The sequence below is a fragment of the Pteropus alecto genome, unplaced genomic scaffold (genome assembly GCF_000325575.1).
Source record: "Pteropus alecto unplaced genomic scaffold, ASM32557v1 scaffold398, whole genome shotgun sequence".
Classification (NCBI taxonomy): Eukaryota; Metazoa; Chordata; class Mammalia; order Chiroptera; family Pteropodidae; genus Pteropus; species Pteropus alecto.
Genome location: NW_006442497.1, coordinates 2,307,976 through 2,331,352, shown reverse-complemented (window position 1 = coordinate 2,331,352; position 23,377 = coordinate 2,307,976). Strand labels below are relative to the sequence as shown.

Below are 23,377 nucleotides of genomic sequence, written 5' to 3'. Positions count from 1 at the left end.
ACTTAAAACTAGCATGCTAGGTTTTTCCCTTTGTTTCTTTGACTACCAAATTGTTAATTCCTGTGATTATTTGATAATGGATGTCTTCACAACTTATAGAAGTTCTTTAATTGATATTATCTATTTGACTTTTTCAAGTACTTAGAAATTTATACAGAAAAATCTTGCCACTATCTTCGCTTGAGGCCTTATGATTCCCTTAAAGTCATGCAGCCAGTTAGCAGTAGAGTTAGATCTTAAGTCAAATTGTTTTGATGGCCAGTTGGCTTAGTTATTGTGCTCTGTAAAGAAAATTGATAACTTTGAAAAGATGACCAGTTCTGTATAAATGTCTTATAACTTTTAGATAGCAATAGATAGAAAAGAAGTTGAGAAATAGTAGCAGACTGGGAAAAGTTTTGTAAGAGAAAATAGGGTTAATATCCAGTACATATAAAATACTCTTCCAAAGCAGAAGAAAAACAATTCATTAGAGACATAAGTAAAGGATATCACCAAAGAGGAAATATGGTCACTAATAAATGTGTGAAAAGGTAGTCAACCTCTTTATTATAGGGAAATATAGATTAAAACATTCACCATTTTCTACATGTGATATTGGCAAGAATTTAAAAAAATGGAGAACAATGACTTGGTAGGGATATAGGAAGACAACACACTCCTATATACTGTTGGTAAGTTCATCTTTTTTGGAAGACAGTTTAGATAGATATATGTCCAACCAAATCATGTAGTCGGCACATCAGATCAAGCAAGTATTTAAGAGATGGTAAAGGGGTATGGAGAAATTAATCTTAACTTTTAAAAAACCTGGATCTGTAACTGCCATGTACTTGGGCTTCCTTTTATTAACCATTTCTTAAATGGTTACTTTGTGCAAGGTACTGTACTTATAAGCATTTTCAATAAGTTGTTTTATGATTAAAACACCCTTCTGAGGTGGGTATTTTTATACTCTTTTATAGATAAGGAATTGAGGCCAGAGAGGTTAAGTAAACTTATATGAAGCCATTTAGCTCTTAAATTTAGCTCTAAAACTATGGCCTTAATCTTTAAAATTAATTGATTTATGATACCTGGCATACTTTAAATCTTATATTTATTAAAATAATTTTATTTTTTAAGTTAACATTTTAAAATTTAATGCTAAACTTCTTCATAACAATGTTAACATAAAGTTTTGTTTCTTCATGGGAATGTCACCCTGATAAAAGTGAATGCCTCATTAATGGAAAAGTCTTTTACTTTTTCCCCAGAGGATCTGAAGAGGCAAAATGCAGTGTTACAAGCTGCACAAGATGATTTGGGACACCTTCGAACACAGCTGTGGGAAGCCCAGGCAGAGATGGAGAATATTAAGGCCATTGCCACAGTTTCTGAGAATACCAAGCAAGAAGCTATAGATGAAGTGAAAAGACAGTGGAGAGAAGAAGTTGCTTCACTTCAGGCTGTTATGAAAGGTAAAGACAAAGTTAGATCTGTTTTATGATTTTCTAAGATAACTGATTCTGATGATTGAGAACACTTTCAGAAAGGCTTAAAATATATCCTGAGTTTCATTTGCCACTTTGTGCATTACCATCCTCACAGTGTACTGTCACTTTCTAAATAAAAGGGAAGCCTATCATATGTATATGGGTATATCATCTGTATTTTCAACAAATTTAATAATGGAGAATTATGAGAGTGTTACAGAGATATTGCATTAAATGAGATCTATAGTTCATTGTAAGATTTAAAGCAGGGCTTGTAAACAGATTTTCTTATAGGTGTCAGGCAAGTAATATCAATGAATAAAGCCACATGGGCACACGGAGTATGTAGAACTGGAGAGATCTCAAATGGAGAGGGTCAGGTTTCCGTTTACACTTATTACTTCCAGCGAGTTATTGCCCATCCAGTCCAGTGTTGCCATATCTTTTACATTTTTAAGAAAAATTTGGATTTGTATGTGAAATCTTCACTGCAATCTATGAGGTAGAATGGCCTGTGGCTTAGAATAGGTTTTATGAGCTTCCAACTTTTGACCCTTGGTCTAAAGAATAGTAGTTTAGTCTCTATCTGCCGTTGGCACTAGTCCTGCATTTTTTCTGAGAAGATAATAATGAAGTTGCCCTCTGAATTTTTGGGTTCCTGGAATTAGTTTAGTTAATGTTATAAATATGAAATAGTGATAATTTTTTCCTGTCTTAGCATTTGTGTGCCATTTTTGAGTTTGTGGCTATTGCCTAGGGATTACTGTGAGCCTTTAACAATGCTGACTGTAGTGGCTTACACAAATAGGAGTTCATTTTACTCACAGAAGAAGAAATCCAGAGGTAGTTAATCTAGAGCTGGTTACAGTGGTTCTGCAATGTCCCCAGTGTTTCTAGGCTCCTCACTCCTTCTGTTCTTTCATCTTTAGCATGTGGTTTTCACTTCTTTTTGCCTCATGGATGAAAAATGGCTGCTCCTCCTACAGTCTCCCTCAGAAAAGCAAAAATTTTCTAGAAATATTCAGTGTATACTCTCCTCCTCCCACCACATTATTGAAGTGTGTGGTTACTCATAACTGGAAAGTCTAGTTTTTAAGTTGGGCCGTTGACTACCTAAACAGAATTAGGTTTTGTTAGGAAGCAGCAGCAATGGAAATTAATAGGCAACCATCACTGTTTATCACATAACATTTTCAGATTTTATTAAATTTAAAGCCATTTTATAAAGACTTTCTAGAATTGTCTCAATTTAGTAAAATTGGATTATAGTAAAATATTTTAGAAATATCTTTTTTTTTTTTTTTTCCATTCTTTCAGGTAGTTGGACTGGGATGACATTTTTCTTAGGAGCCATAGCAAAGTACCTGAGAATAGAGATATTTGAGTTGACCTTAGGTTTGAATCAAACTCTGCTTACTGGTTGTGAAACATTGAACAGAGTATTTAACTTTCCTAAGCTTTCCTCATCTGTAAAATAATATATGACACAGGTTTATTTGAAAGATTAGAGATGATGACTTAAAGCCTTTAGCAAAATTTCTACACATAACAAGAACTAGAAATGTTAGTTTAGTTTTTTTAGTGAATTAAAAGATTTCCAGAAATTGGGCAAAAGCTCTTTATAAAACTACATTTTAAATTTTAGTGTGCCAAACATTTTTTTTTTCAGAATGCTTAGACATGAAATATTTGGTGATGTTTTGTAGAAACAGTTCGTGACTATGAGCACCAGTTCCACCTTAGGCTGGAACAGGAACGAACACAGTGGGCACAGTATCGAGAATCTGCAGAGAGGGAAATAGCTGATTTAAGGAGAAGGCTGTCTGAAGGTCAAGAGGAGGAAAATTTAGAAAATGAAATGAAAAAGGTATGAAGGAATATATTCATCTGTAGAAATATTTGAATCCAAATGCAAGATGCTTTAAATATTGTGGTAATAGAAGTCGTCGCACTTCTGTGTTTTCTGTTAGAGGAATTATTTGGATGCAAATGTAAATAAAGTACTAGATAATTTAATGCCATTCTCCTATGTATTTGTATGGGGAAATCCCTCACTTTCTTCAATCTTTAAACGAATGTCTCCTCCTCATCAGCCTATCCTGACCACCTCTGCCACCCACCTACCACAACTTTGCTGATCACCTGTATCCTATTCTAGTTTTTCCTTTTCCATAGCACATATTTCCTTATAATGTGTATTCTGTTTATTGTTTGCTAGAATGTAAGCTCCATGAGGGCAGGAGTCTTGTTTAGTTGTGTATCCTGAATGCCTAGAGTAGAGTCTAGTACATAGGTGCTTAATAAATATTTGTTGCATGAGTGTTTGTTGCTTGGTGCTTTAGTTTTTGATTTTTAGTTTTCGATTTTCCTTCTTAATATACTTGGTTCTTGTGTAACGAATGTACTGTGTGTTATGCTTGAACACATTACCATAAGATGCCTGAATGTAGACCAGCTAAATATAAGGTGAAACATTTTATCATTGAGATGACTTAAAAAGCTTTATAGCCAGTTAGATGATATAAACTTTCACATTACTGATTTATATACATATATATTAAAAATTACATATTATATAAAATAATAATTAGAATTTGATGTTTCTTTTCAGTTGGATTAATCATCGTCTTTGGTTCCTAATTCTTGGTCCATACAAGGACTATAGTTATTTAATTAGTTTTTTTTAATAATGTAAAAATCACCTGAGAACCCAACACCCAAAATAAAAGCTTGAACCTTGAGGAATAGTTTTTCCATGCTCTCATTTCAGGAAAAGATTTTAATTCAGCATCTTCATGAGGATCTGACAATGTTATCATGACTAGAGTCACTTAGTCATCTACTGTAATCATCCGAAGTAGACAAGTTAAGATGTATTCAAATTTGATGCTATCATTGGAAATTTTATTCCTAGCCACAACTACCCATTCATGTGAGAATAGTTGTTTTTTCCATTTTCCTATATATATATTCATATTCCTGATTTCACAATCTGCCACTGTTATTTTTAAAATTTTTTTTTTAAATGAATTTACTTTTTAAAATAGTTTTTGATCTAGGAAAAAAATGTGAAGATGGTAGAGTTCCCATATACTCCACACCCAGTTTCTCCTGTTATTAACATCATAGGTTAATATGGTACATTTGTCACAATTAATAAACCAATATAGATTTATTATTAATTAAAATCCATTTCTCGTACTCAGATTTCACTAGTTTTTACCTAATGTCTATTTTTTTTTTCTGTTTCAGGATCCTATCCAGGATACCATATTACATTTAGTAATGTCTCTTTAGGCTCCTCTTGGCTGTGACAGTTTCTCTGATTTTCATTGTTTTTAATGACCCTTTTATCATTCAAAAAAATCATCTTTTAAAAGATTATTTACAATTATATGCAACACTCAGAATTGTGAGGTCATCTTTGCATTAATAAATAACTCCATCTGTGTTACATTCTTTGCTTTCTTCCCTCCTTTTCACTTTCTTGCTGATTTTTATCAGCAGACCTCTGTAAGCATCCCAAATTAGCCTTGACTGAAGATATTTCAAATTCACATGTCTTTTCCAAACAGGACTTAGTACAGAATAAAATAAATTATGAAATGACTTTGTAAGGACTGGAAAACAAAGTGAATCCCTCTTTTCTGAGAGATTTGTTTTTGAGGAAAAATGCCCACTCACATTTGGGTGTATATGATATTTTCCCTATCATGAAAAATTTAGGATAAGCTTGAGCTCATTTAAATTTAGCAATTAAGGTGAATTTTCATTTTTACTATAAGGAATAATGCTAACTTTGAGTCTGCTTTTGCTTCAGTTCATATATATGTATATAGATAATATATAAATATATATATAATAAAAATTAAGTTTTTCACCAGTTTAATAGTTTATGGATATTGTTTCCTTTTAATCTATGTTTTTGAGAATGAAGGATGGAAAATTATATTTTTAAGGATCATTCTTTGGGTTTGTTTCATTTAAATATCAAAAGTCAAATGATATTTAAGTACTCTGTTTAAATAATTAGATAGAAGCCTTGTTATATCAACATAATTTTCCAATATTTTAGAAAAATACGTTGTTCTGATTTTTAATGTTAAAAAATAGTCTTTCAGTATTCATAAGAAATGGTTTTTATTCAGTAACCAGAATTATAAAAAAGTGCTTATTATGTGTATTTCCTTTTATATGTAGAATATTTTCCAACTCAATTACTCAATTAATTAAAAAGTCAAATTTGTCAAAGCGAATCCGTTTACCTACTTAATCTTAAATTCTAAATGGAATATTTGTGAAACTGTGATTATAACATTCAAAGTAATGCAACAATTAAATTTAGACGTGGCTCAATTTTGTGAGTGCTAATACAGTGCCTGGAAGACTTATATGTTGTTATATTAATTTTAGGAAAGCAATACATCAGTAAGTTGTAGTATTTAATTCTTTTTAACCATAGGCTCAAGAGGATGCTGAAAAACTTCGATCTGTTGTGATGCCCATGGAGAAGGAAATTGCAGCTTTGAAAGATAAACTGACAGAGGCTGAAGACAAGATTAAAGAGCTGGAGGCCTCAAAGGTTGTGAAACGTTGTAATCCATTTGCTTGAAACCCAAGATTCTGCCCTAATACAATGAGCAAAATTAGAATCACTAATGGGGTTAAAAACTAATTTAGACTATGCAACTTAAGGATCTTGCTTTCTTTAAAATGCAGAAAAAGGCTTGGAGGTGATTTTGTCCTTGTAGTATTATAAATAATATAAATAATAATGCTCGTGTTGCTTCGTTACAAAGTTAGTGTTTATTTTCTTACCAGAATGAGACCCAATTTTATCCATTTTCTTATCAAGAAAAAAAAGCTCTTCAAAGTTGACTTTGTTTGGTGAAGCCAGTCCCAGAATCTATCTTTTAGAAATGGTGTAGTTACATATGGCTGGATTTGATGGCCACAAAGACACAACAGAAGAAGTACAAAAGGAGTGGTGCAAATTTTAATAACTAATTAAAAGAAAGAAACAGAACATAAAGATAGTAAATAGAAACAACATAGGAATGTAGAAATAAATGTAGGAATGTAGAAATGGGAACGTATCAATAATCCAGTAAATGTAAAATGGTAAGTCATCTACTAGAAGAGAGGGTTTTAAAAAATCTAACTTGATTTGCTTATAAGAAATATACCTAAAATAAAAACACAAGGCGAGATTGAAAATAAAGGGATGTTTAAAGATATGCCATGTAAGTTCTAACCAAAAGAAAGTTAATTATGAAACAGGATGTAAGGGGAAAAAAATTAATAGAGGTAAATAGGGGACTCAATCTAATAAATAATCCATCAATGAGATATTATAATCTTGAACTTGAATGCATGTTGCATAGCCTTGAAATACGTATACTAAAAAATGACAAGAGGAAGTTGACATTTGCAATTATAATTGATTTAAACTGACCTTTAGCAAGTGATAGTGCAAGCAACAAAATATATATTAGGGACATAGGAGTTTTGAGCAGCCTGATTAATAATTTAGGTGTAATAGACATATAGAACCCTGTATCCAAGAAAGAGAGACTATATTTAATATTGTAGTAGAGCATAGTAGTTGAGAGCTTAGAATTTATTAGCTAGGTGGTCTTGGGCAAATCACTTAATCTTATAGTACTTTAGTTTTCTCAGTTGTAAAATGGGGATAATAATATTATCTGCCTCATGAGGCTATTATGAGGATTATATAAGTTAACAAATTTTAAGCACTTGGATAGTGCATAGAATAAAGTTTTATTAATTTTAGGTACATGATACTTTTTATAAGGTCACAAAGGGAGCGTCAACAAATTTTGAAGAACTAATGTTATTCAGACCAGAATCTCTGACAACAAGTTTTTAAATTATTTATAATAAAATGATAGTAAAATAAAATGTCTGGGAATAATAAAAATTAACATGTATGGAAAAAGGAATTACAAAATATTTTGAGTGAATATTTTACTCAAGATCTAAAAAAATATATATAGTACAAATGATAGGAATGGAAGGAAATAATAAAGTTAAGAGCAGAAACTAGTGAAATAAGAAAACAAAAGAAAAATTGAGAATGTCAATATAATGAAAGAAAAGAAAAACTAATAAGGTAGACAAACCTCTAGTCTCTAGTAAGATTAATTAGGAAAAAGGGAAAAAAGACACAAACTATTAGAAATTAAGGAGGGGACAAAACTACAAATCAGAGATTTAAAAAAAATTAATAAATACTATGTACAAGGTCACATCAGTAAATCTGAAATGAGATAAATTTAATGAAATGAAAAATTTTCTAATAAAATAATTTGTCTAAGTTGTCTCAAGATAAAGTAGGAAAGTTAAGTAGTCAGTAACTGTTAAAGAATGTGAATTTGTAGTCAAAAATTTCCTTTATCCTGTTTCTTCTTTAAAAGATATTAGATTCATTTGGTTTTGCAGGCAAGTTTTTTCAGTCCTCCTGGAAAGAGATAATCCTTATATTTTATAAGCTGTGTTAGACAATAGAAAAAGAGGGAAAACTCTTCAAGTCATTTTATAAGACTTGTATAACTTTATTACAAACAAAGACACGCAGAAAGGTAGTATAAGAAAATTATAGAAACAATACAGAAAACAAAAATTTTTAAGTGTTGTTTAAAATAAAAAAGAAAAAGAAAAAAAAAAAGGAAAAGACATCATAATCAAATAAGGTGTATTCCCAGGAATTTAAAGATGGTATCACCAGAAAAACTATTATTATTATGTATCACATTAAAAGATTGTAGGAGAAGAGCAATATATTCATTTTAGATTCAAAAAGTCATTTGATAAATTTAAACACCCAATAACTTAATAAGGGAGTATTTATCAAACCTTTAGCAAACATCAATTAATGATGCATGTTTAGCAGCCTTACCACTAAGGACAGGAACAATATGAGGAGACCCATGCTCCGTGATTTTGTTCAGATTGTTTTTGTGGTCCTAGATGATGCAGCAAGACATGATAAAGAAATAAGGCACAAGAACTGGAAAGAAAATGATGAAACTGATTTGTTTATATAGAAAAGAAAGAAAATGTACAAATGGGTTATTAGACCTATTAAGAGTTCAGAAAAGTCGTACCAACAAGATCATCATGCAAAAATAATAATAATGTTTCTATACCCTAGTAGTAGCAAATTAAATAATGGGGGAAAAAAGATCTCATTCACAATAGCAAGAAAAACCTACAACAGTCCCCTCCTTGTTTCCAGTTTCACTTTCCGAGATTTCAGTTACCCAAGGTCAACTGCGATCTGAAAACATTAAATGGAAAATTTCAGAAATAAACAATCGATAGCTTTTAAATTTTGTGCTGTTCTGAGGTGATGAAATCTACGCCGTTCCATTTTTTCCCACCCAGGACGTGTTATCATCCATTTGTCCAGCGTATCCATGTTGTTTCTGCAACCTGCACATTAGTCACTTAGTAGCCATCTTGGTTATCATATCAACTGTTGTGATATCACAATGTTTGTGTTCAGGTAACCTTTATTTTACTTAATAATGGCCCCAAAGCACAAAAGTAGTGATGCTGGCAAGTCACGGAGAAACTGTAAAGTATATGTGTGTATAAGAAAAAAACATAGTTTGTATAGAGTTCGATACTCTCCTTAGTTTCAGGCATCCACTGGGGGTCTTGGAATGTATCTCCTGTGGATAAAGGAGTACTGCTTTATATAATTTACTAGAATATATCTAAACAAAAATAGGCAAGTATTAATGGATTACATTAAAAATGAAGATCTGAGTACATTTGTGTTTCTTAATGAAAGGATAATGTCTTATAAAGCATCAGTATATTCTCAAATTAATCCATAAATTCAAAATTCCGGTCAAAATCCAACAGGGTTTAATAAGGAACTTGATAACTAGATTTTAGAATTAACATAGACAAGGATCAGAAATATGCCCTGCAAAAATTTTAAGAAGGCATGGTTAGAAGGCTTGCCCTACCTACCAGATATTAAGACTTACAGTAAAGCTACTGTAATTAAAATAGTTTGTTATTGGTTTAAGGTTAAACAAGCGGACCAATGAAACAGACTAGAGAGCACAGAAATAGACCGATATATATGAAAATTTGATACATGACAGGTGGCATTATAAATCAGTGGAAAAAGAATGGATTGCTAAAAAATAAGCTTTTAGAATAGTTGTAAACATGGGATAAAGTGAAATTAGCCTCATACTTTACAAATATTAATTTCAATGAATTAAAAACCATGAGTGAAAAGTAAATCTTTAAAACTTTTAGATGTTAAGAATATATTATTTGGAGTACAAAAATATTTCTTAAATAGGACAAAAAGATTGTGAAAGAAAAGATTGACAAATTTTTCTGTATTAGAATATAAAACTTATTAAAAGATATCACATAAAGTTGAAGAGCTATAGACTGTTAGAAGATATCTATACCTCATATACCTGACAAAAAATTAGTATCCAAAATTGATAAAAATTGCCAAATCCGTAAGTGACAAATGGCCTAGTAGAGAAACAAGTAAAGAATATGAATAAGCAATTCACAAAGGAAGAAATCACAATAGTCAATGAATGTGAGAAGATACCGAATCTCACTAGAAATCAAGGAAATGTAAGTGAAAATGGAACACAATTTTACCCTAACCAGATTGTAAGTCTTAGAGTACAAATTTGTTGCATTCATCTACTATTGGAATGTGTGAAACTCTTCCCAGCTTCAGCTGTCGTTGTCAAGTGGAGCCCCAGTTGACTATTTGAGTTCTTGGGGCCCTTGTTCTTCCCTTTACTTTCTTCTGCATAGACACTGATACCATGTAAGTCCAGAAGGTAACCTTTAGTGGTATGTCCCCACCCTCTAGCACTTGTTTTTTTTGCAGATGTTCATGTATTTTTGGTTTTGTTATTTTAGTAGCTCTGTTAAGGTGTGTAGAATTCAAGGAGATTCACATACCATGTCATCACTGCCACCATCTTCCCAGAGTTCTGTGTTAATGTTAGAAATTCAGTAATTATTGAGTAAAATATTTATTAGAAGTAATAAATGATAGAATTAGTGGTTATATACCACCATTCTATATCTGCCATGTGATACTCTTTTACTGTCAACTGAGTTATCAACCCTCTCCAGCACTTTGTCATACTTGGTTAGTATCTTTTTGATAGGCTGACAACCTCCAGTGAAGCATCAAATAGGAGCTTTAAATAATCATTTTAGTCTTTAACCAGTACTATTGTATTAGTGATCTAAGAGTAGAGATAATTGAAAACAGATAAGATAGCTACTTCATGTTTAAAGAAGTGAGAAGATAAAAGACTTGAGAAGACTTTGAAAATGAAATTAGACATAACTATTTTTTTTTTTTCTTTTTTTAGATGAGGCAACCCTTGGTTGGCCTCACAGATTACAAGGACCTTGTCAGCTTACAATCCCTTATTTTTTACACCTACAGCACCTGGTCTTCCTAGGTGGTCTCCCATCCAAGTACTAAACTGGCCCGACCCTGCTTTGCTTCCAAAATCAGATGGGATAGGGCTCGTTCAGGGTGGCATGACCGTAGTACCATTTTGTAAGACAAGCTGAAACAAGTGATTCTATGCATTCTGGGGCAAGATTGCTTTTTATTTTGGTTATAATTATTTCAGATGTTTTTGACTAAATTGTTAATATTTGAACATTATAGTTAATCAACAGAGATATGTTTTTTAAAGTGTGATTTTAAAAAGTATTCTGCACTTGCCTTTAAGTTTGTGTTTGTTACAGTATGAGACCAGTTATTTTTTCTATCTTGACTTCCTCTTTTTTCCTTCTGTGAATATATATGTCTGTGGAAATGTCTCCTTTTTATAAATTTAAAGAATTACCTCAGTGGAAATCAAACTTAAAAGGGCATGGTACTATTTTTATTTTTAGAAAGTAACCACTGTTTAAAATAAAAACAACCTGGTGTTACTGAGTATGTGATAAAATGAGCACATGTATGTGTTGTTCAAATGTATGTGTTGCTCAAAATACAAATTAGAACTACCTTTTTGAAAAGCAAGGTACAAAACTGTTATGTGTAATCTCAATTGTACATTTACTCTCCTGTTATGGTTATAGATAATGCCTACTATTGTGTTATTTTCCCAGTTTTCTACAGTAAGTGTATAAATTTTAGTTTAATAGAATTGCATCTTGTTTCAGGTTAAAGAACTGAATCATTATCTGGAAGCTGAGAAATCTTGTAGAACTGACTTAGAGATGTATGTAGCTGTTTTGAATACTCAGAAATCTGTTCTACAGGAAGATGCTGAGAAACTGAGGAAAGAATTGCATGAAGGTAAATATATATTCTGTATATATTTTTTATCTCATTCTCCTAGAGAACTATGTAAGTAAAATCGATGTCGATTAATAGCAATTTTAAAATAAATACTAATCCAATATGTTAGTGATTTAATTTAAGTTTTGCTGTTGGTTTAAATGTTTCCATGGCAATCTGGAGATGTGAGGTCTACTAAAAATATTTTGATTGTTTTTGGATTCTCTTTCCTCCAGGACCCCAGTAGTAACTTCATAGCTGTGGGCCAAAAGGTAATAGGCTGAGAACTTCTGCTTAAACTGTTTTCCTCAGATCCATTTTGATGGAGGCGGATTAACGAAAGTGAACATGGGACAGAGAGGGCAGATAGTGTATTCTGGTGCCCTAAAGTAACATCTCTGTTTATAAGGGACAGTTTTGATTTCACTAGTCTGGTAGCAGGGTGATGCAGAAATTGACTCTATTTTCCCAGGATGGGAGAAGAAGGCTGATCCTGTCCCCATTAAAATAAAAATAAGCTGTTGTCTTTAATTCTTCTAGTGATGCCTATACACCTGGGGTTCTTGACCTTTTTTGTGTCATGGACTCCTTTAACAGTCTTGTGAAGCTCTCTCAGATTCATGTTTTTAATCCATAAAATACATAGGATTATAAAAGAAACCAGTGATATAAAACAGTTATCAAAATATAAATAACTACCAACTTATTGTATAGTAATAAATGTGCTATTTTAGTAATACTTTAAATAACAAGGTCTAGAGTTAGGTCTAATAACTATTATAATTTCGAAGTAGTGATGAGCATAAATGATGTATTAAGACAGCCACAACATCTGTACTGAGTTGTGGCTTTTATTGGTGACCAAGTCATAGATATTATTATACTTACTGTGATTCGTTGTCTACATTTTATAACTTAAAGAAATGATAAATTTCAGTTAGAGGTCAGTTAAAATAAAGATCTAAGTTTTTTCCTCATCCAAATGCATGGGCCTCCTTGAAATCTTATACTTGTCGGGTTATACTAGTAATGTATTTTAATATGCAGGTTTAGAACTGTGGTGATAGAGTCCTACAATGAGTACTTTTAAATATATCAAATGCTGTGAAAAATATAGCTCTCCCATAAATATTTTAGGTTTGCATATGAGTTTTTTTTTTTTCCAATAGCAGAAAGCTGAAATTATGTAAGTAAACAGAATTATTTCATACTGAAACTTACGTAAAAAAAGGTATTTAGATGAAAATAAGACAGGTAAAAATTGAGCAGTCATACCACTTATAGCCTAAATTGGGGAAATTAGACGTGCAACCAAGTTAGTGCTATTGCATATCATAGGTACTGGGCTTGGCAGTGTGTTAGGAGGCAGTAGTGCCACAGATAGGCTTCTTAAAATAAGTTGTTTTTAAGTGGAGTTTTGAAAGATAGGTAGATATTTGTCAGATAGTCAGAGATGAGCTAACAGTCAAGGCTGTTTGCATGTGGTGCAACAAGTAAGGAAGTGTGAGAAGTGTAGTTCAGCAAAATCAGGATGCAAGAAACAATGGGACAAAATGGGCCAGATCACAGAGACCTTATGCTAAGGATTTTGGAAATTATCCTGTGGGTAGAAAGGAGCCTCGGAAGGGTTAAAAATTTTTTTTCTTAAACATCAACTTTATTGAGATAATTCACATGCTGTGAAGTTTAAATTATACAATTCAGTGGTTTTTACTATGTTCACTAAGTTGTGCACCATCAGTATTATCTAATTTTGGAACATTTTTTATTACTCTGAAAAGAAATTCTGTGTCCATGGTCAGACACCTCCTATTCTCTCCTTCCCCCTATTCCCTGGCAACCATTAATCTACTTTCTTTCTCTATAGATTTTCTTATTGTGGATTTCTGTATAAATGGGACTATACAATATGTGGCTTATATATCTGGCTTTTCTGAAGGGTTTTAAACTTGAGAGTGATAATATTAATTTGCATTTTAGAAAGTTCAATTTAACAGCAGTGTAGAGGATAGAATAGAGAGCACAACACTAATGGCAAGAAGACTAACAAAAGTACTACTGTTGTGATTGTCTGAGTAATGAGGGCTGATCCAAGGCAGAAGATGGCTGTGTCATACTGCACAGGAGGTAGCAGTCATATTACTAAACTTCTGAATGTGTTGGGGTGAAGAAAAGTCAGAAGTTTGAGTTGTCCCTTAGGTTTCTGGCTTGGGTGGCTTAGTAGATGGGCAGAGAGATGATGCTACCTACCCTTTTTTTGGTAGAAGATGGTTGAGCTGATGACTGTGAACAACACAAGCATTTACAAAGATTCTTTGACTTATCCTGAGAGGTCAAAACTAAATGGACTCAAGAAGAATTCCATGATAACAGATTTATCAGGTTGTATTAAATTAAAGACAGGATTGGTTACCATACTTGTGGCTTTTAAAGCAACGTGTCCCAAAATGTATTCCCTAGAACACTTGTTCTGAGAGTGGAACTGTGGGAAATTTTTTTTTTTTTTTTGGTGGTCAAATTTGAGAAATACTGCATTGCCTACCATTAAAATTTAGTGTTTTTGATTGGGGTATTCCTACAGTTTGCCATCTCTTGGAGCAAGAGCGACAACAACACAACCAGTTAAAACACACATGGCAGAAGGCCAACGACCAATTCCTGGAATCACAGCGTTTGCTGATGAGGGACATGCAGCGAATGGAGATTGTGCTAACTTCAGAACAGCTCCGACAAGTTGAAGAACTGAAAAAGAAAGATCAGGTGAATAGCAATTTTGTAGGACTTGGTTGCTTTGTTAATAACACACCACCCCTACCCACACATGTGACTGCATTACTTTATGTATGTTAGAGATTGACTTAAGCCTGAAATAAGGTGAAGTATGGCATTTAAAAAAACATAATAGCTTCATTCGAGGGGTTTTGTTTTTCAGCTTTAAAATTGGTTTTGTCTTGAGGAAAAAAAAAACATTCAGAAATGATCCTCTTCAGAGACCACAGGATGCAACACTGCAAATTTCTGAGAAAATCTTTCTCTACAGCCCTGTCCAGTTCTCCTAGGGCTCTTGAGTGTGTTAATCCAGGCCAAGTCTTCCAAGACATTGCTCTAAAAGCCTTATTAGAAGGTGACAGGGTGGGGACAGAGAGGGCTGAGTGATATGAAAAAGCAGGTGTGTAGAGTGCTGCATACCCTAGATCCTGTTTTCTTCTTACGGTTTAAAAAAATAATTTAAATTACATGAGTGATATACAAATACATCCTCATGTTAAAAATATTTTCCCTTTAAGTACCATGTAAAATAATAAATATAAAGTGATAAAGTGAAAAAAATGTCCCTTGATATCTCCCATACCTCCCTTCCCAGAAGTAACCACCTTTGTAATCAGAAGTAATCAGTTTGGAAGGTCATCTTCCAGATCATTTCTATGTATTTATAAATGTATGTTTAAGATTTTTTTTTTTCATACAGCTGGTATCTGAATAAGTATATGTACTTATTCTATAACTTATTTTCTCATAAGCATTATCATGGATATATTTTCACATCAGAGATCTGTCTCATCCTTGTTAGCTGGTAGCATGAATGTTCTATAATTGACTTAATCCTTCTACTTGTATTGGGTATCTAGATGGTTTCCTTTTTGGCATGTGTCATTTCAAACAGTGTTGCAGCAAATATCCTGTACTACGTTGTGTATGTATGCAGTTATTTTCCGAGGATAGCTATGAAGAAGCTTTTCTAGGTATTATTTGAAATACTTTAAATTACCTTGTATGACTTAGGTTAGATTTTGTTTTTCAGAAGTTTATTCCTTTTTAATTCTTTTCTGTCTCTTAATTCTGACGTATTCATCTTGTGTGTAGATACAGTTAACTTAAAGATTTAGATTTTGAAGTACAGTTCTAATCACTCCCCTCTTGCTGTCCATTAAAACAGTCTAAACGCCTATAACTAATCATTTAAAGCCTTTATTAACATTCCTGAGCTTTTACTATATGTCAGCATTGTGCTAAGGCTTTATATATGAAGTTGTATCTCATGTTTTATGATGTTTTCAAAGTTTATCTCTTGAAACAAACAAAACAGTACTCTCCAAATAAAGTAGAGACTAATGGCACATCTGAGGTTTGAGCCAGTCTCAGATTCCAGAGTCTAAGCACTTTATCACTATCCCCTTTCCATATACCCCACTTCTCAAGTCTTGCCCTCCTTTTAGTCTCATCAGATTCTTCATTGTTTCCCCATCTACCTGATCTTCTGTGCCCCTGTATGTTTGTGCCTACTTCTTTTCTCCCTGGAACCCTTGCTTGTTTCCTCTCTCAAAATTGGCAAATTCATCTTATTGATCCTTCAAGATCCAGTTGAAGTGTTATCTTCTTTGGGCCCCCTTTTCTAGCTCCTCAGATGAAATCAGTCATTGTGAAAAACATACTTGTGTAATATTAATTGCTTGTGTGCTTGTCCCTTCCCATTACGCATCGAAAGTATCTATCTTTCTCATCTTTGTTGAGCAAATGATTGTGTCAACTTGAATCATTCCTTTTGTATTTCATATAAATTTGTGCATGTTACCTATTTTCTACAATAATCTGAAGGGATGTTCGCAGATTTTCTTTCTTGGGTCGTTTGAACAAGAGGGGGTAGTATGCCTTTTTTTTCACCTTTCACATTATATACTTTTGGAAACTGTTTCTTGATTTCTTTTTTTTACTAGCGTTCATGCTTTGTGCTTATAGTATTAAAACATTTTGTTATGACCAAATGCCCTGAGATGTGATTACAAAACAAATAAACTTAAGTGTCCAGTTTTATCATAAAGCTCTTGTTTTTTTTTTCTTTTGAGTGGTTATTGAACTAAGTGAATCATTAAATATATGTATATTTTTTCTTCCTAACTTTTAGGAGGAAGATGAACAACGAAGGCTTAATAAGAGAAAGGATCACAAAAAAACAGATGTTGAGGAAGAAGTAAAAATACCAGTAGTGTGTGCTTTAACTCATGAAGAATCTTCAGCCCAGTTATCAAATGAAGAGGTATAGTGAATCTATAATTAAAATAATTGTATACATGATGTTACCAGTTTTAGCATCCCATACATCAATCAATTACATTGTTCATGTTGAGAGTATATAAATTACTAGCTGAAAGTTAGATAAAATATTTACTTTCAGTCATTTTTATGGCAATATAGATAGTACTGTTTGAAACATGTTGCAGTTTTCTCTCCTAGTCTCTGAAATAATTAGATGCTCTTTTTTCTAGTAGTTCCAAAATTAAGAAATGAGAAATCAATATGTATAAAATCTTTTTTGATGTGAAAAATTAATGTTGCTGATACCTTGAGCTTTTTGTTTAAAATAGATTATCTAAGTATTCAAACACTTAATGCCTTATAGCATACATTAAGTATTAACCAGTATTAGGTCTTAAACCCTAAGAACAGTAGGTGAGGTTTGGCAGATTGTGATGGCGTAGGGTAGAATACTTCTGGTATTGGGAATGGTAGAAGAGAGAGAGCTGGAGGTGGAACATATAAAGTGGTGTTCCTTTGGCCTCGTCACCTCTCATCCACAGTGTGGCAAGGGCCTTCTCAGTAGGTTCCCTTCCTTTGGCCAGTCCCACTCCACTGAACCCTCAGCATTGCTGTCAGACTTATTTTTCTTAAGTGCAGCTGCAGTCAGGCCATTCCCTTACTCAAAAACCACTACTGACTCCCATTGCCTACATAATTAAGTACAAATTCCTTACTCAGATAATTAAGACCCCTCATAATATGCACTCTGTTTTAGCCACATTGGTTGTCTCGTGCTCCCCACCTTGCATATTGATTCCTTCACTTGGAATACTTACCTCCCTCTGCCTCTTTGAGTATTGAAATCCTTCTCTTCATTCTTCAAGATTCGTATTGATACCTTCTTTTCAATGAAGGAAATGCTTATTGTCTTTTATTTCCTTTAGGATAAAAACCAAAAAAGATCCTCAGCTTGGCATATAAGGGCTTTCATAGTTGAAAGACCCTTGCAGCCTTACTATGCTGTCCACTTCATCACAGCCAGACCTTTCTATTTACTCTCCATGCTCATATGCCTTGTTTATACTGGCCCTGCTGTTTTGAATTTCATTCTCTCCTGCTTTCCCAGCCTGATAAACCAGTTTCAGATAAACTGAATAAGGGTCCTATCCTACTTTCAGAGGTGTCATGTATCTGTTTAGTTTGCAGATTTCCTCTGAGCCATGTTTGATCTCCTTCCTGGTGGCTTATATTTTTATGATTAGAGATTGACATTAAAAAAAATATTTAAAAATCCTAATGGATATTGAAAAGTATGATGTAGTGGTTTTTCTACATTCTTTGTTTTGGATCATACACCAAGGACCACTTGGCCTGATTTTGCTGTGCATTTTTTTTTTATGAGTTAGGTTCCCAGGAGAATATCTCAACTTTTGGGTATTGCCAAATATTATGTGGTTTCTGTGTCATGCAGTCCTGTGTGCAGGAATGTTTGAAGAAGTTTCAAACTTCCAAAAATATTTTAGCTGGAAACTAGGAAGGCAAGATTTGTTGTGATTTACAATGAAGCCTTTTTTTTTTGTTGTCTTGAAAGATCTATTCAATATATTGTACATAACATTATTTCCTGACATTTGAAATATCTTTAGACCTTTAAATCTGATATTTTGCAATTTGAATGAGTTGTTCCGTGTTGAGAGTCATGACTATTTACTTGAGCCTGTTAGTGTAAAGTTAACATGGAATTCTTTGGAGACTTAGGTTTATTGATGAAAACATTTAAATTTGTAGGACCTTATGCCTTCTTTCACCTGATGCTTAGAATATACTTTTGTTATTATAAAAATAATGTATGTTATGAAAAATTTGGAAAATACAAGAAGGTCATAAAAAATAAAAATAACTGATAGGTAATTCTACTGCCTAAAGAGCACCACCAGTAATATTTTGGTATGTAACTCTCCTTTCTCTTTTCTTCTTTTTTTGTTTCCAAAGTTAACATATATGTGTTTCTATTTGTACTTTTTAAACATAATCCATTTGTAACTGCATAATGTTTTATTTATCACTTTTTCCCCCCACTTAAGTATGTCTTTAAAGGTTTTGGCACATCAGTAAATGTTTTTCCCCAAATTATATTTAATGGCTAATGTATTTCAGCATGTAAATGTACCATAATTCCTTAATTCCTTACTAATTGATTTGTGCCTAGATTTTAATTTATAAAGATGACTTAGTGATGACATGGAGAGGTCAGTGCCATTGAAAAAAAAGTTTAATGTTTTTCATGGTCCTCTTAGAAATGAGAGTCATGGCACATCATGCAGAGCCACATGGAGAAGTATCAGCGTTGCTTATGAGGCAGAGCAGGAGCCAGAGGAAAACATGGACCACAGCCATTATTGGGGTTTTTGAGGGGAAAGGCAAGGCAGGGCAGAATAAACAACATAGGATTGGCTACCATGAATATTTCCAGTGGGCTTTGGGTTAAGGAGAGTACTGACTTGGTGTATAAGAGTTAAAGGACTTAGTTGGACATTTGGACTTTCATTTGTATATGAAAACCATGTTTAGGTAAGCTGTTTATTCTAGAAATTAGCTAGCTTGGGAGGGGAGGTCTCTTTCCTGGCCAGCAAGCCTCCTAAAATGTCCAAAACATCGTAAAATATAGAAAATAAAAAACATGATTTACACATTGACATATAGTCAGTTTTTTCCCAGCTTTGTTGAAATATAAGACAATTGCTCATATTTACATTGTACAATTCAATGAGTTATTTTTCAATTATAGTTAGCATACAATGATATATTAGTTTCAGTTGTACAGCATAGTGATTAGACATCTGTATAACTCACAAAGTGATTGATTACCCCACTAAATCTAGTACCCCTATTCTTCTTTACATATTTATTACAACATTATTAACTATTTTTCATATACTACACTTTATACTTCCATGTCTCTTTTGTAACTCTCCATTTGTACTTCTTAATCCCTTTGCCCTTTTTGCCATCCCCCTCAACCTCTTCCCATCTAGTAGTCCTCAAAATATTCTCTGTATCTATGAGTTTATTTCCATTTTTGTTGTTATTTATTTTGTTCTTTAGATTCCACATGTACATGAAATCATGCGATTTTTGCCTTTTTCCAACTTACTTCATTCAGTGCAATATCCTCTCGGTCCATCAAGGCAATATCTTTATCCATCCCCTTCCTTTTAGTCTGTGTGTGTCTTTTAATCTCATCAAGTCTCTGTAGGCAGCATATGTAGAGTCTTGTTTTCTTATCCATTCAACTACTCTATCTTTTGATCGGAGCATTTAATTCTTTTTCATTTGAAGTACCTGTTGATAGATATGTAGTTATGGCCATTCTTTATTCATATTCTTGATACATATTTTTTTCTTCTTCTTAAAGAAGTAATACTGGCTGGATATTAATGAATTTCTTTAGCTTATTTTTATCTGGGGAGCTCTTTACCCATCTTTGACTCTAAATGATAGGTTTGCTGGAAAGAATATTCCTGGTTGTAGATCCTGGGTTTTCATCACTTTGAATATTTTGTGTCAAGTCCTTCTGTCCTGCAAAGTTTCCTTTGAGAAATCAGCAGCCAGTCTCATGGGTGCTCCCTTGTACGTAACTAACTGCTTTTCTCCTGCTGCTTTTAAGATTCTCTTTGTATTTAACCACTGGCATTTTAATTATGATGTGTCTTGCTGTGGGCCTCTTTGGGTTCATCTTGTTTGGGATTCTCTGAGGTTCCTGGGGTTGTATGTCTATTTCCTTTACCCTTTTTGTCGTCAGTTTTCCATCATTATTTCTTCATATAGCTCTTCAATATCTTGTTTTCCTTAAGGTACCCCTATGACATGGATATTTTTACATTTAATTATGTAAAAATTTGGTTTCTGACTTGGCCCCTCAAGTCAGCTATAATACCAGCATGGGTGGCAGCCATGTATGGATTGCTTGGTGACACTTACCAGGTGGCCCTGCAGCTGAACTTGGCTTGAACTTGTCTCGTAAGCCCCTTAAATTATTATTATAGGCTTGGCTTCTTTTTTCTTATCGTTCCGATTGAGTGTCCTTGCCTTCCCCATCCTCTATATCAGTGGTTCGATCCTCTTCTTTATCCACTCTGTTGATTCCCCCCAATATACTCTTCATCTCAGATAGTGTGTTCTTCATTTCTGACTGGTTCCCTTTTATAATTTCCATTTCCATTTTTATCTCTTTGTTAAAGTTCTCACTGAATTCATTTACATTTCCCCTAAGTTCATTAAGCATCTTTATAACAGTGTTTAGAACCCTGCAGCTGTTAGGTTGCTTGACTCCATTATATCTGGATCTCGTTCTGTTCTCTCATATGGTTTCTGCTTCTTTGTCTTCCCATTTTGGCTTCCTTTCTCTGTCTGTTTCTATGTACTAAGGAAAGCTCCTAAGTCTCTTGGTCTTATTAGTGTGGATTTGTGAAGTAGGTGTCCAGTGGCACAGTCCTGAGAGGAATTTATCTGCAGGCCAAATTTAGCCCCAGCCTGTGCCCCTCTGGGGCCACCTGTTAAGATTCAGCAAACAATCCACAGATGCTGTGCTTATAGTTGCCTCAAGAAATCATGCGAGAAAACGAGGTTAGCTGCCTCCAGTGTTAGTCTTGGAGCTGCTCAGCCAGGCGTACTGGACTTCCTGAGGACACAACTAGATGAAGACACACCTGAATGTGGCTTGGGTGGGGTTGTGAATTGTGGGAGGTGGAGTTTCAGGGAATCCTCTGGGTGGAGAAACCTCTGTTATCCAGATTGATGACATCTCAGCTATTGCTGAGCTGTATCCACACATGGGGAAGGTGTAGGACTCCATAGAGGAGCAATGGATTCCGCCAGCACTTCTACACAGGAGAAAGCCTCTCTTCCAGACCTTATTCCGACAGCTCAGTGTCTCCCTGTAAGTCCCTAGTGACCCCCATGCAGCCAACCCAGCACTGGTGCTCACAGTGAGCAGATCCATTACTGAGAACGTGTGCTCATGGACATGGCTCCTTTTAGAGACATCTGTAGTTGCCGGCTGCAACTGCCACAGCCTCCGTCCCACTCAGCGGATTGAGACCGGGCAGCCTCGTGTCTTCACCCCTTCCTACCTTCTACCATTGCAGATTAATTATTTTTCTTCCTAGTCGTAGTGCTTATGTTCATCTAGATTCCAGGCGACTTTGCTTGCTGTTTGCTCCGTATTTCTGTCACAACTTTGATTTGGTCACAAGAGGGCTGAACAAAGCCTCTCTCATCTGTGCCATTTTTTTCCCCAAGGTAGTTCCATTTTTTACCAGTATAAAACTTGTCATTATTATAAGTAATGCCATAATGCTATTGTATGTAATTCTTTCTTGTACAAAAATCATTATGGACTTATCTGATTACTTCCTTAATATAAGCTCTTATGAAAAGAATGCCTGAGTTTGAGGATATAAACATTTTTGAGGTATTAGAACATATTGTTGAATCATCTTTGGAAGCATTACAACAATTTACATTTTTCCCTAGAGGTATTTTGTTCCTTATGCTGTTACTATCATGGTGGGCTGGTGTTTTAAAAATGGCCATAACAACTTTTCTGTCCCTATTCCCTTTTCTCTTTGCATCACAGCAGCATTGTATATGATAGCATTAGATGTTAGGCTCCTTTTTAAGCTAACAGAATGGGTTCTCATTCCAATTTTTATTAGGATACTTCTTTGGGACCTTTGCCATAGTTAGCTTAATATATACTAGATTTGTGCACCTCAGTCATCTGAATTTCACAGAATAAAAAATAATCTTTAAAAAGAAAGAAATGGGAGAGGATTCAAGATGGCATAGAATGTGGAGGCTGTGCATGCCTCCTCTAGTGACCACACCAAAATTATAATAAAACTACAGACCAACTAGTACGGAGAATCTCCAGAGGTCTGGCTGAACAGAAGCCCTATAACTAGGTCACTTCAAGTAATAGATCACCTCAAAACGGTAGGAGGGTTAGAGACGTGAAACAGTCTGATCCCTCAACTGCATGTGGCGATCGAGAATCAGGAGGGTTAGCTTGGCTGCAGAGCCACCTCCCCCACCTGAGGAGTGAAGGGTCCCAGCTGCACACTGGACTCCCCAGCCCAGGGTTTCATTGTAAGAAAGAGAAGTCCCCACAACCTCTGGCTGTGAAAACCAGTGGAGGTAGTGGCTAAGTGAGATGGAGGGCTGTGGAAAGTTAAGACCTTCCTCTTTAAGGGCCCATGCGTAGACTTACTCTCTGATTGCTTTGAGCTCTAGCTCGAGGATAGCTGCTTGAGGGGCACCAGGTACATCAAGGGAGGCGCTGAGCTGTTGGGCTTTAGGGCGAGGGATGGAGGGGTGGCTGGCTCCCGCACAGAGATGCAGGCAGAAGCAATTGTTCCTTTGTTGAGTTCTCCCCTCTCCCAGCCTGTAGATGCAGGTACCATCAACCGGCATAACACAGGTTGCTCTGCCCAGGGGATTCCCTGAGACTCTGCCTTTTCTAACTCATGGGTCTATCCAAGCTGCTTCCAGTGAC

General features: G+C 34.3%; 1 protein-coding gene and 1 pseudogene across 1 annotated transcript in view; one reads left to right on the top strand and one right to left on the bottom strand.

Annotated features, from left to right (window-relative positions):
• Window positions 1-23,377, top strand: part of RABEP1 (rabaptin, RAB GTPase binding effector protein 1) — a 68,484-nt gene that overhangs the window by 15,299 nt on the left and 29,808 nt on the right. Inside the window, exons 3-8 of the mRNA XM_025040076.1 lie at window positions 1,257-1,460; window positions 3,182-3,342; window positions 5,938-6,057; window positions 11,688-11,823; window positions 14,387-14,565; window positions 16,709-16,840. Of these exons, the coding sequence (XP_024895844.1) occupies window positions 1,257-1,460; window positions 3,182-3,342; window positions 5,938-6,057; window positions 11,688-11,823; window positions 14,387-14,565; window positions 16,709-16,840 (932 nt within the window). The remainder of the gene's footprint in view (window positions 1-1,256; window positions 1,461-3,181; window positions 3,343-5,937; window positions 6,058-11,687; window positions 11,824-14,386; window positions 14,566-16,708; window positions 16,841-23,377) is intronic.
• LOC112471468 lies at window positions 10,945-11,063 on the bottom strand (annotated as a pseudogene).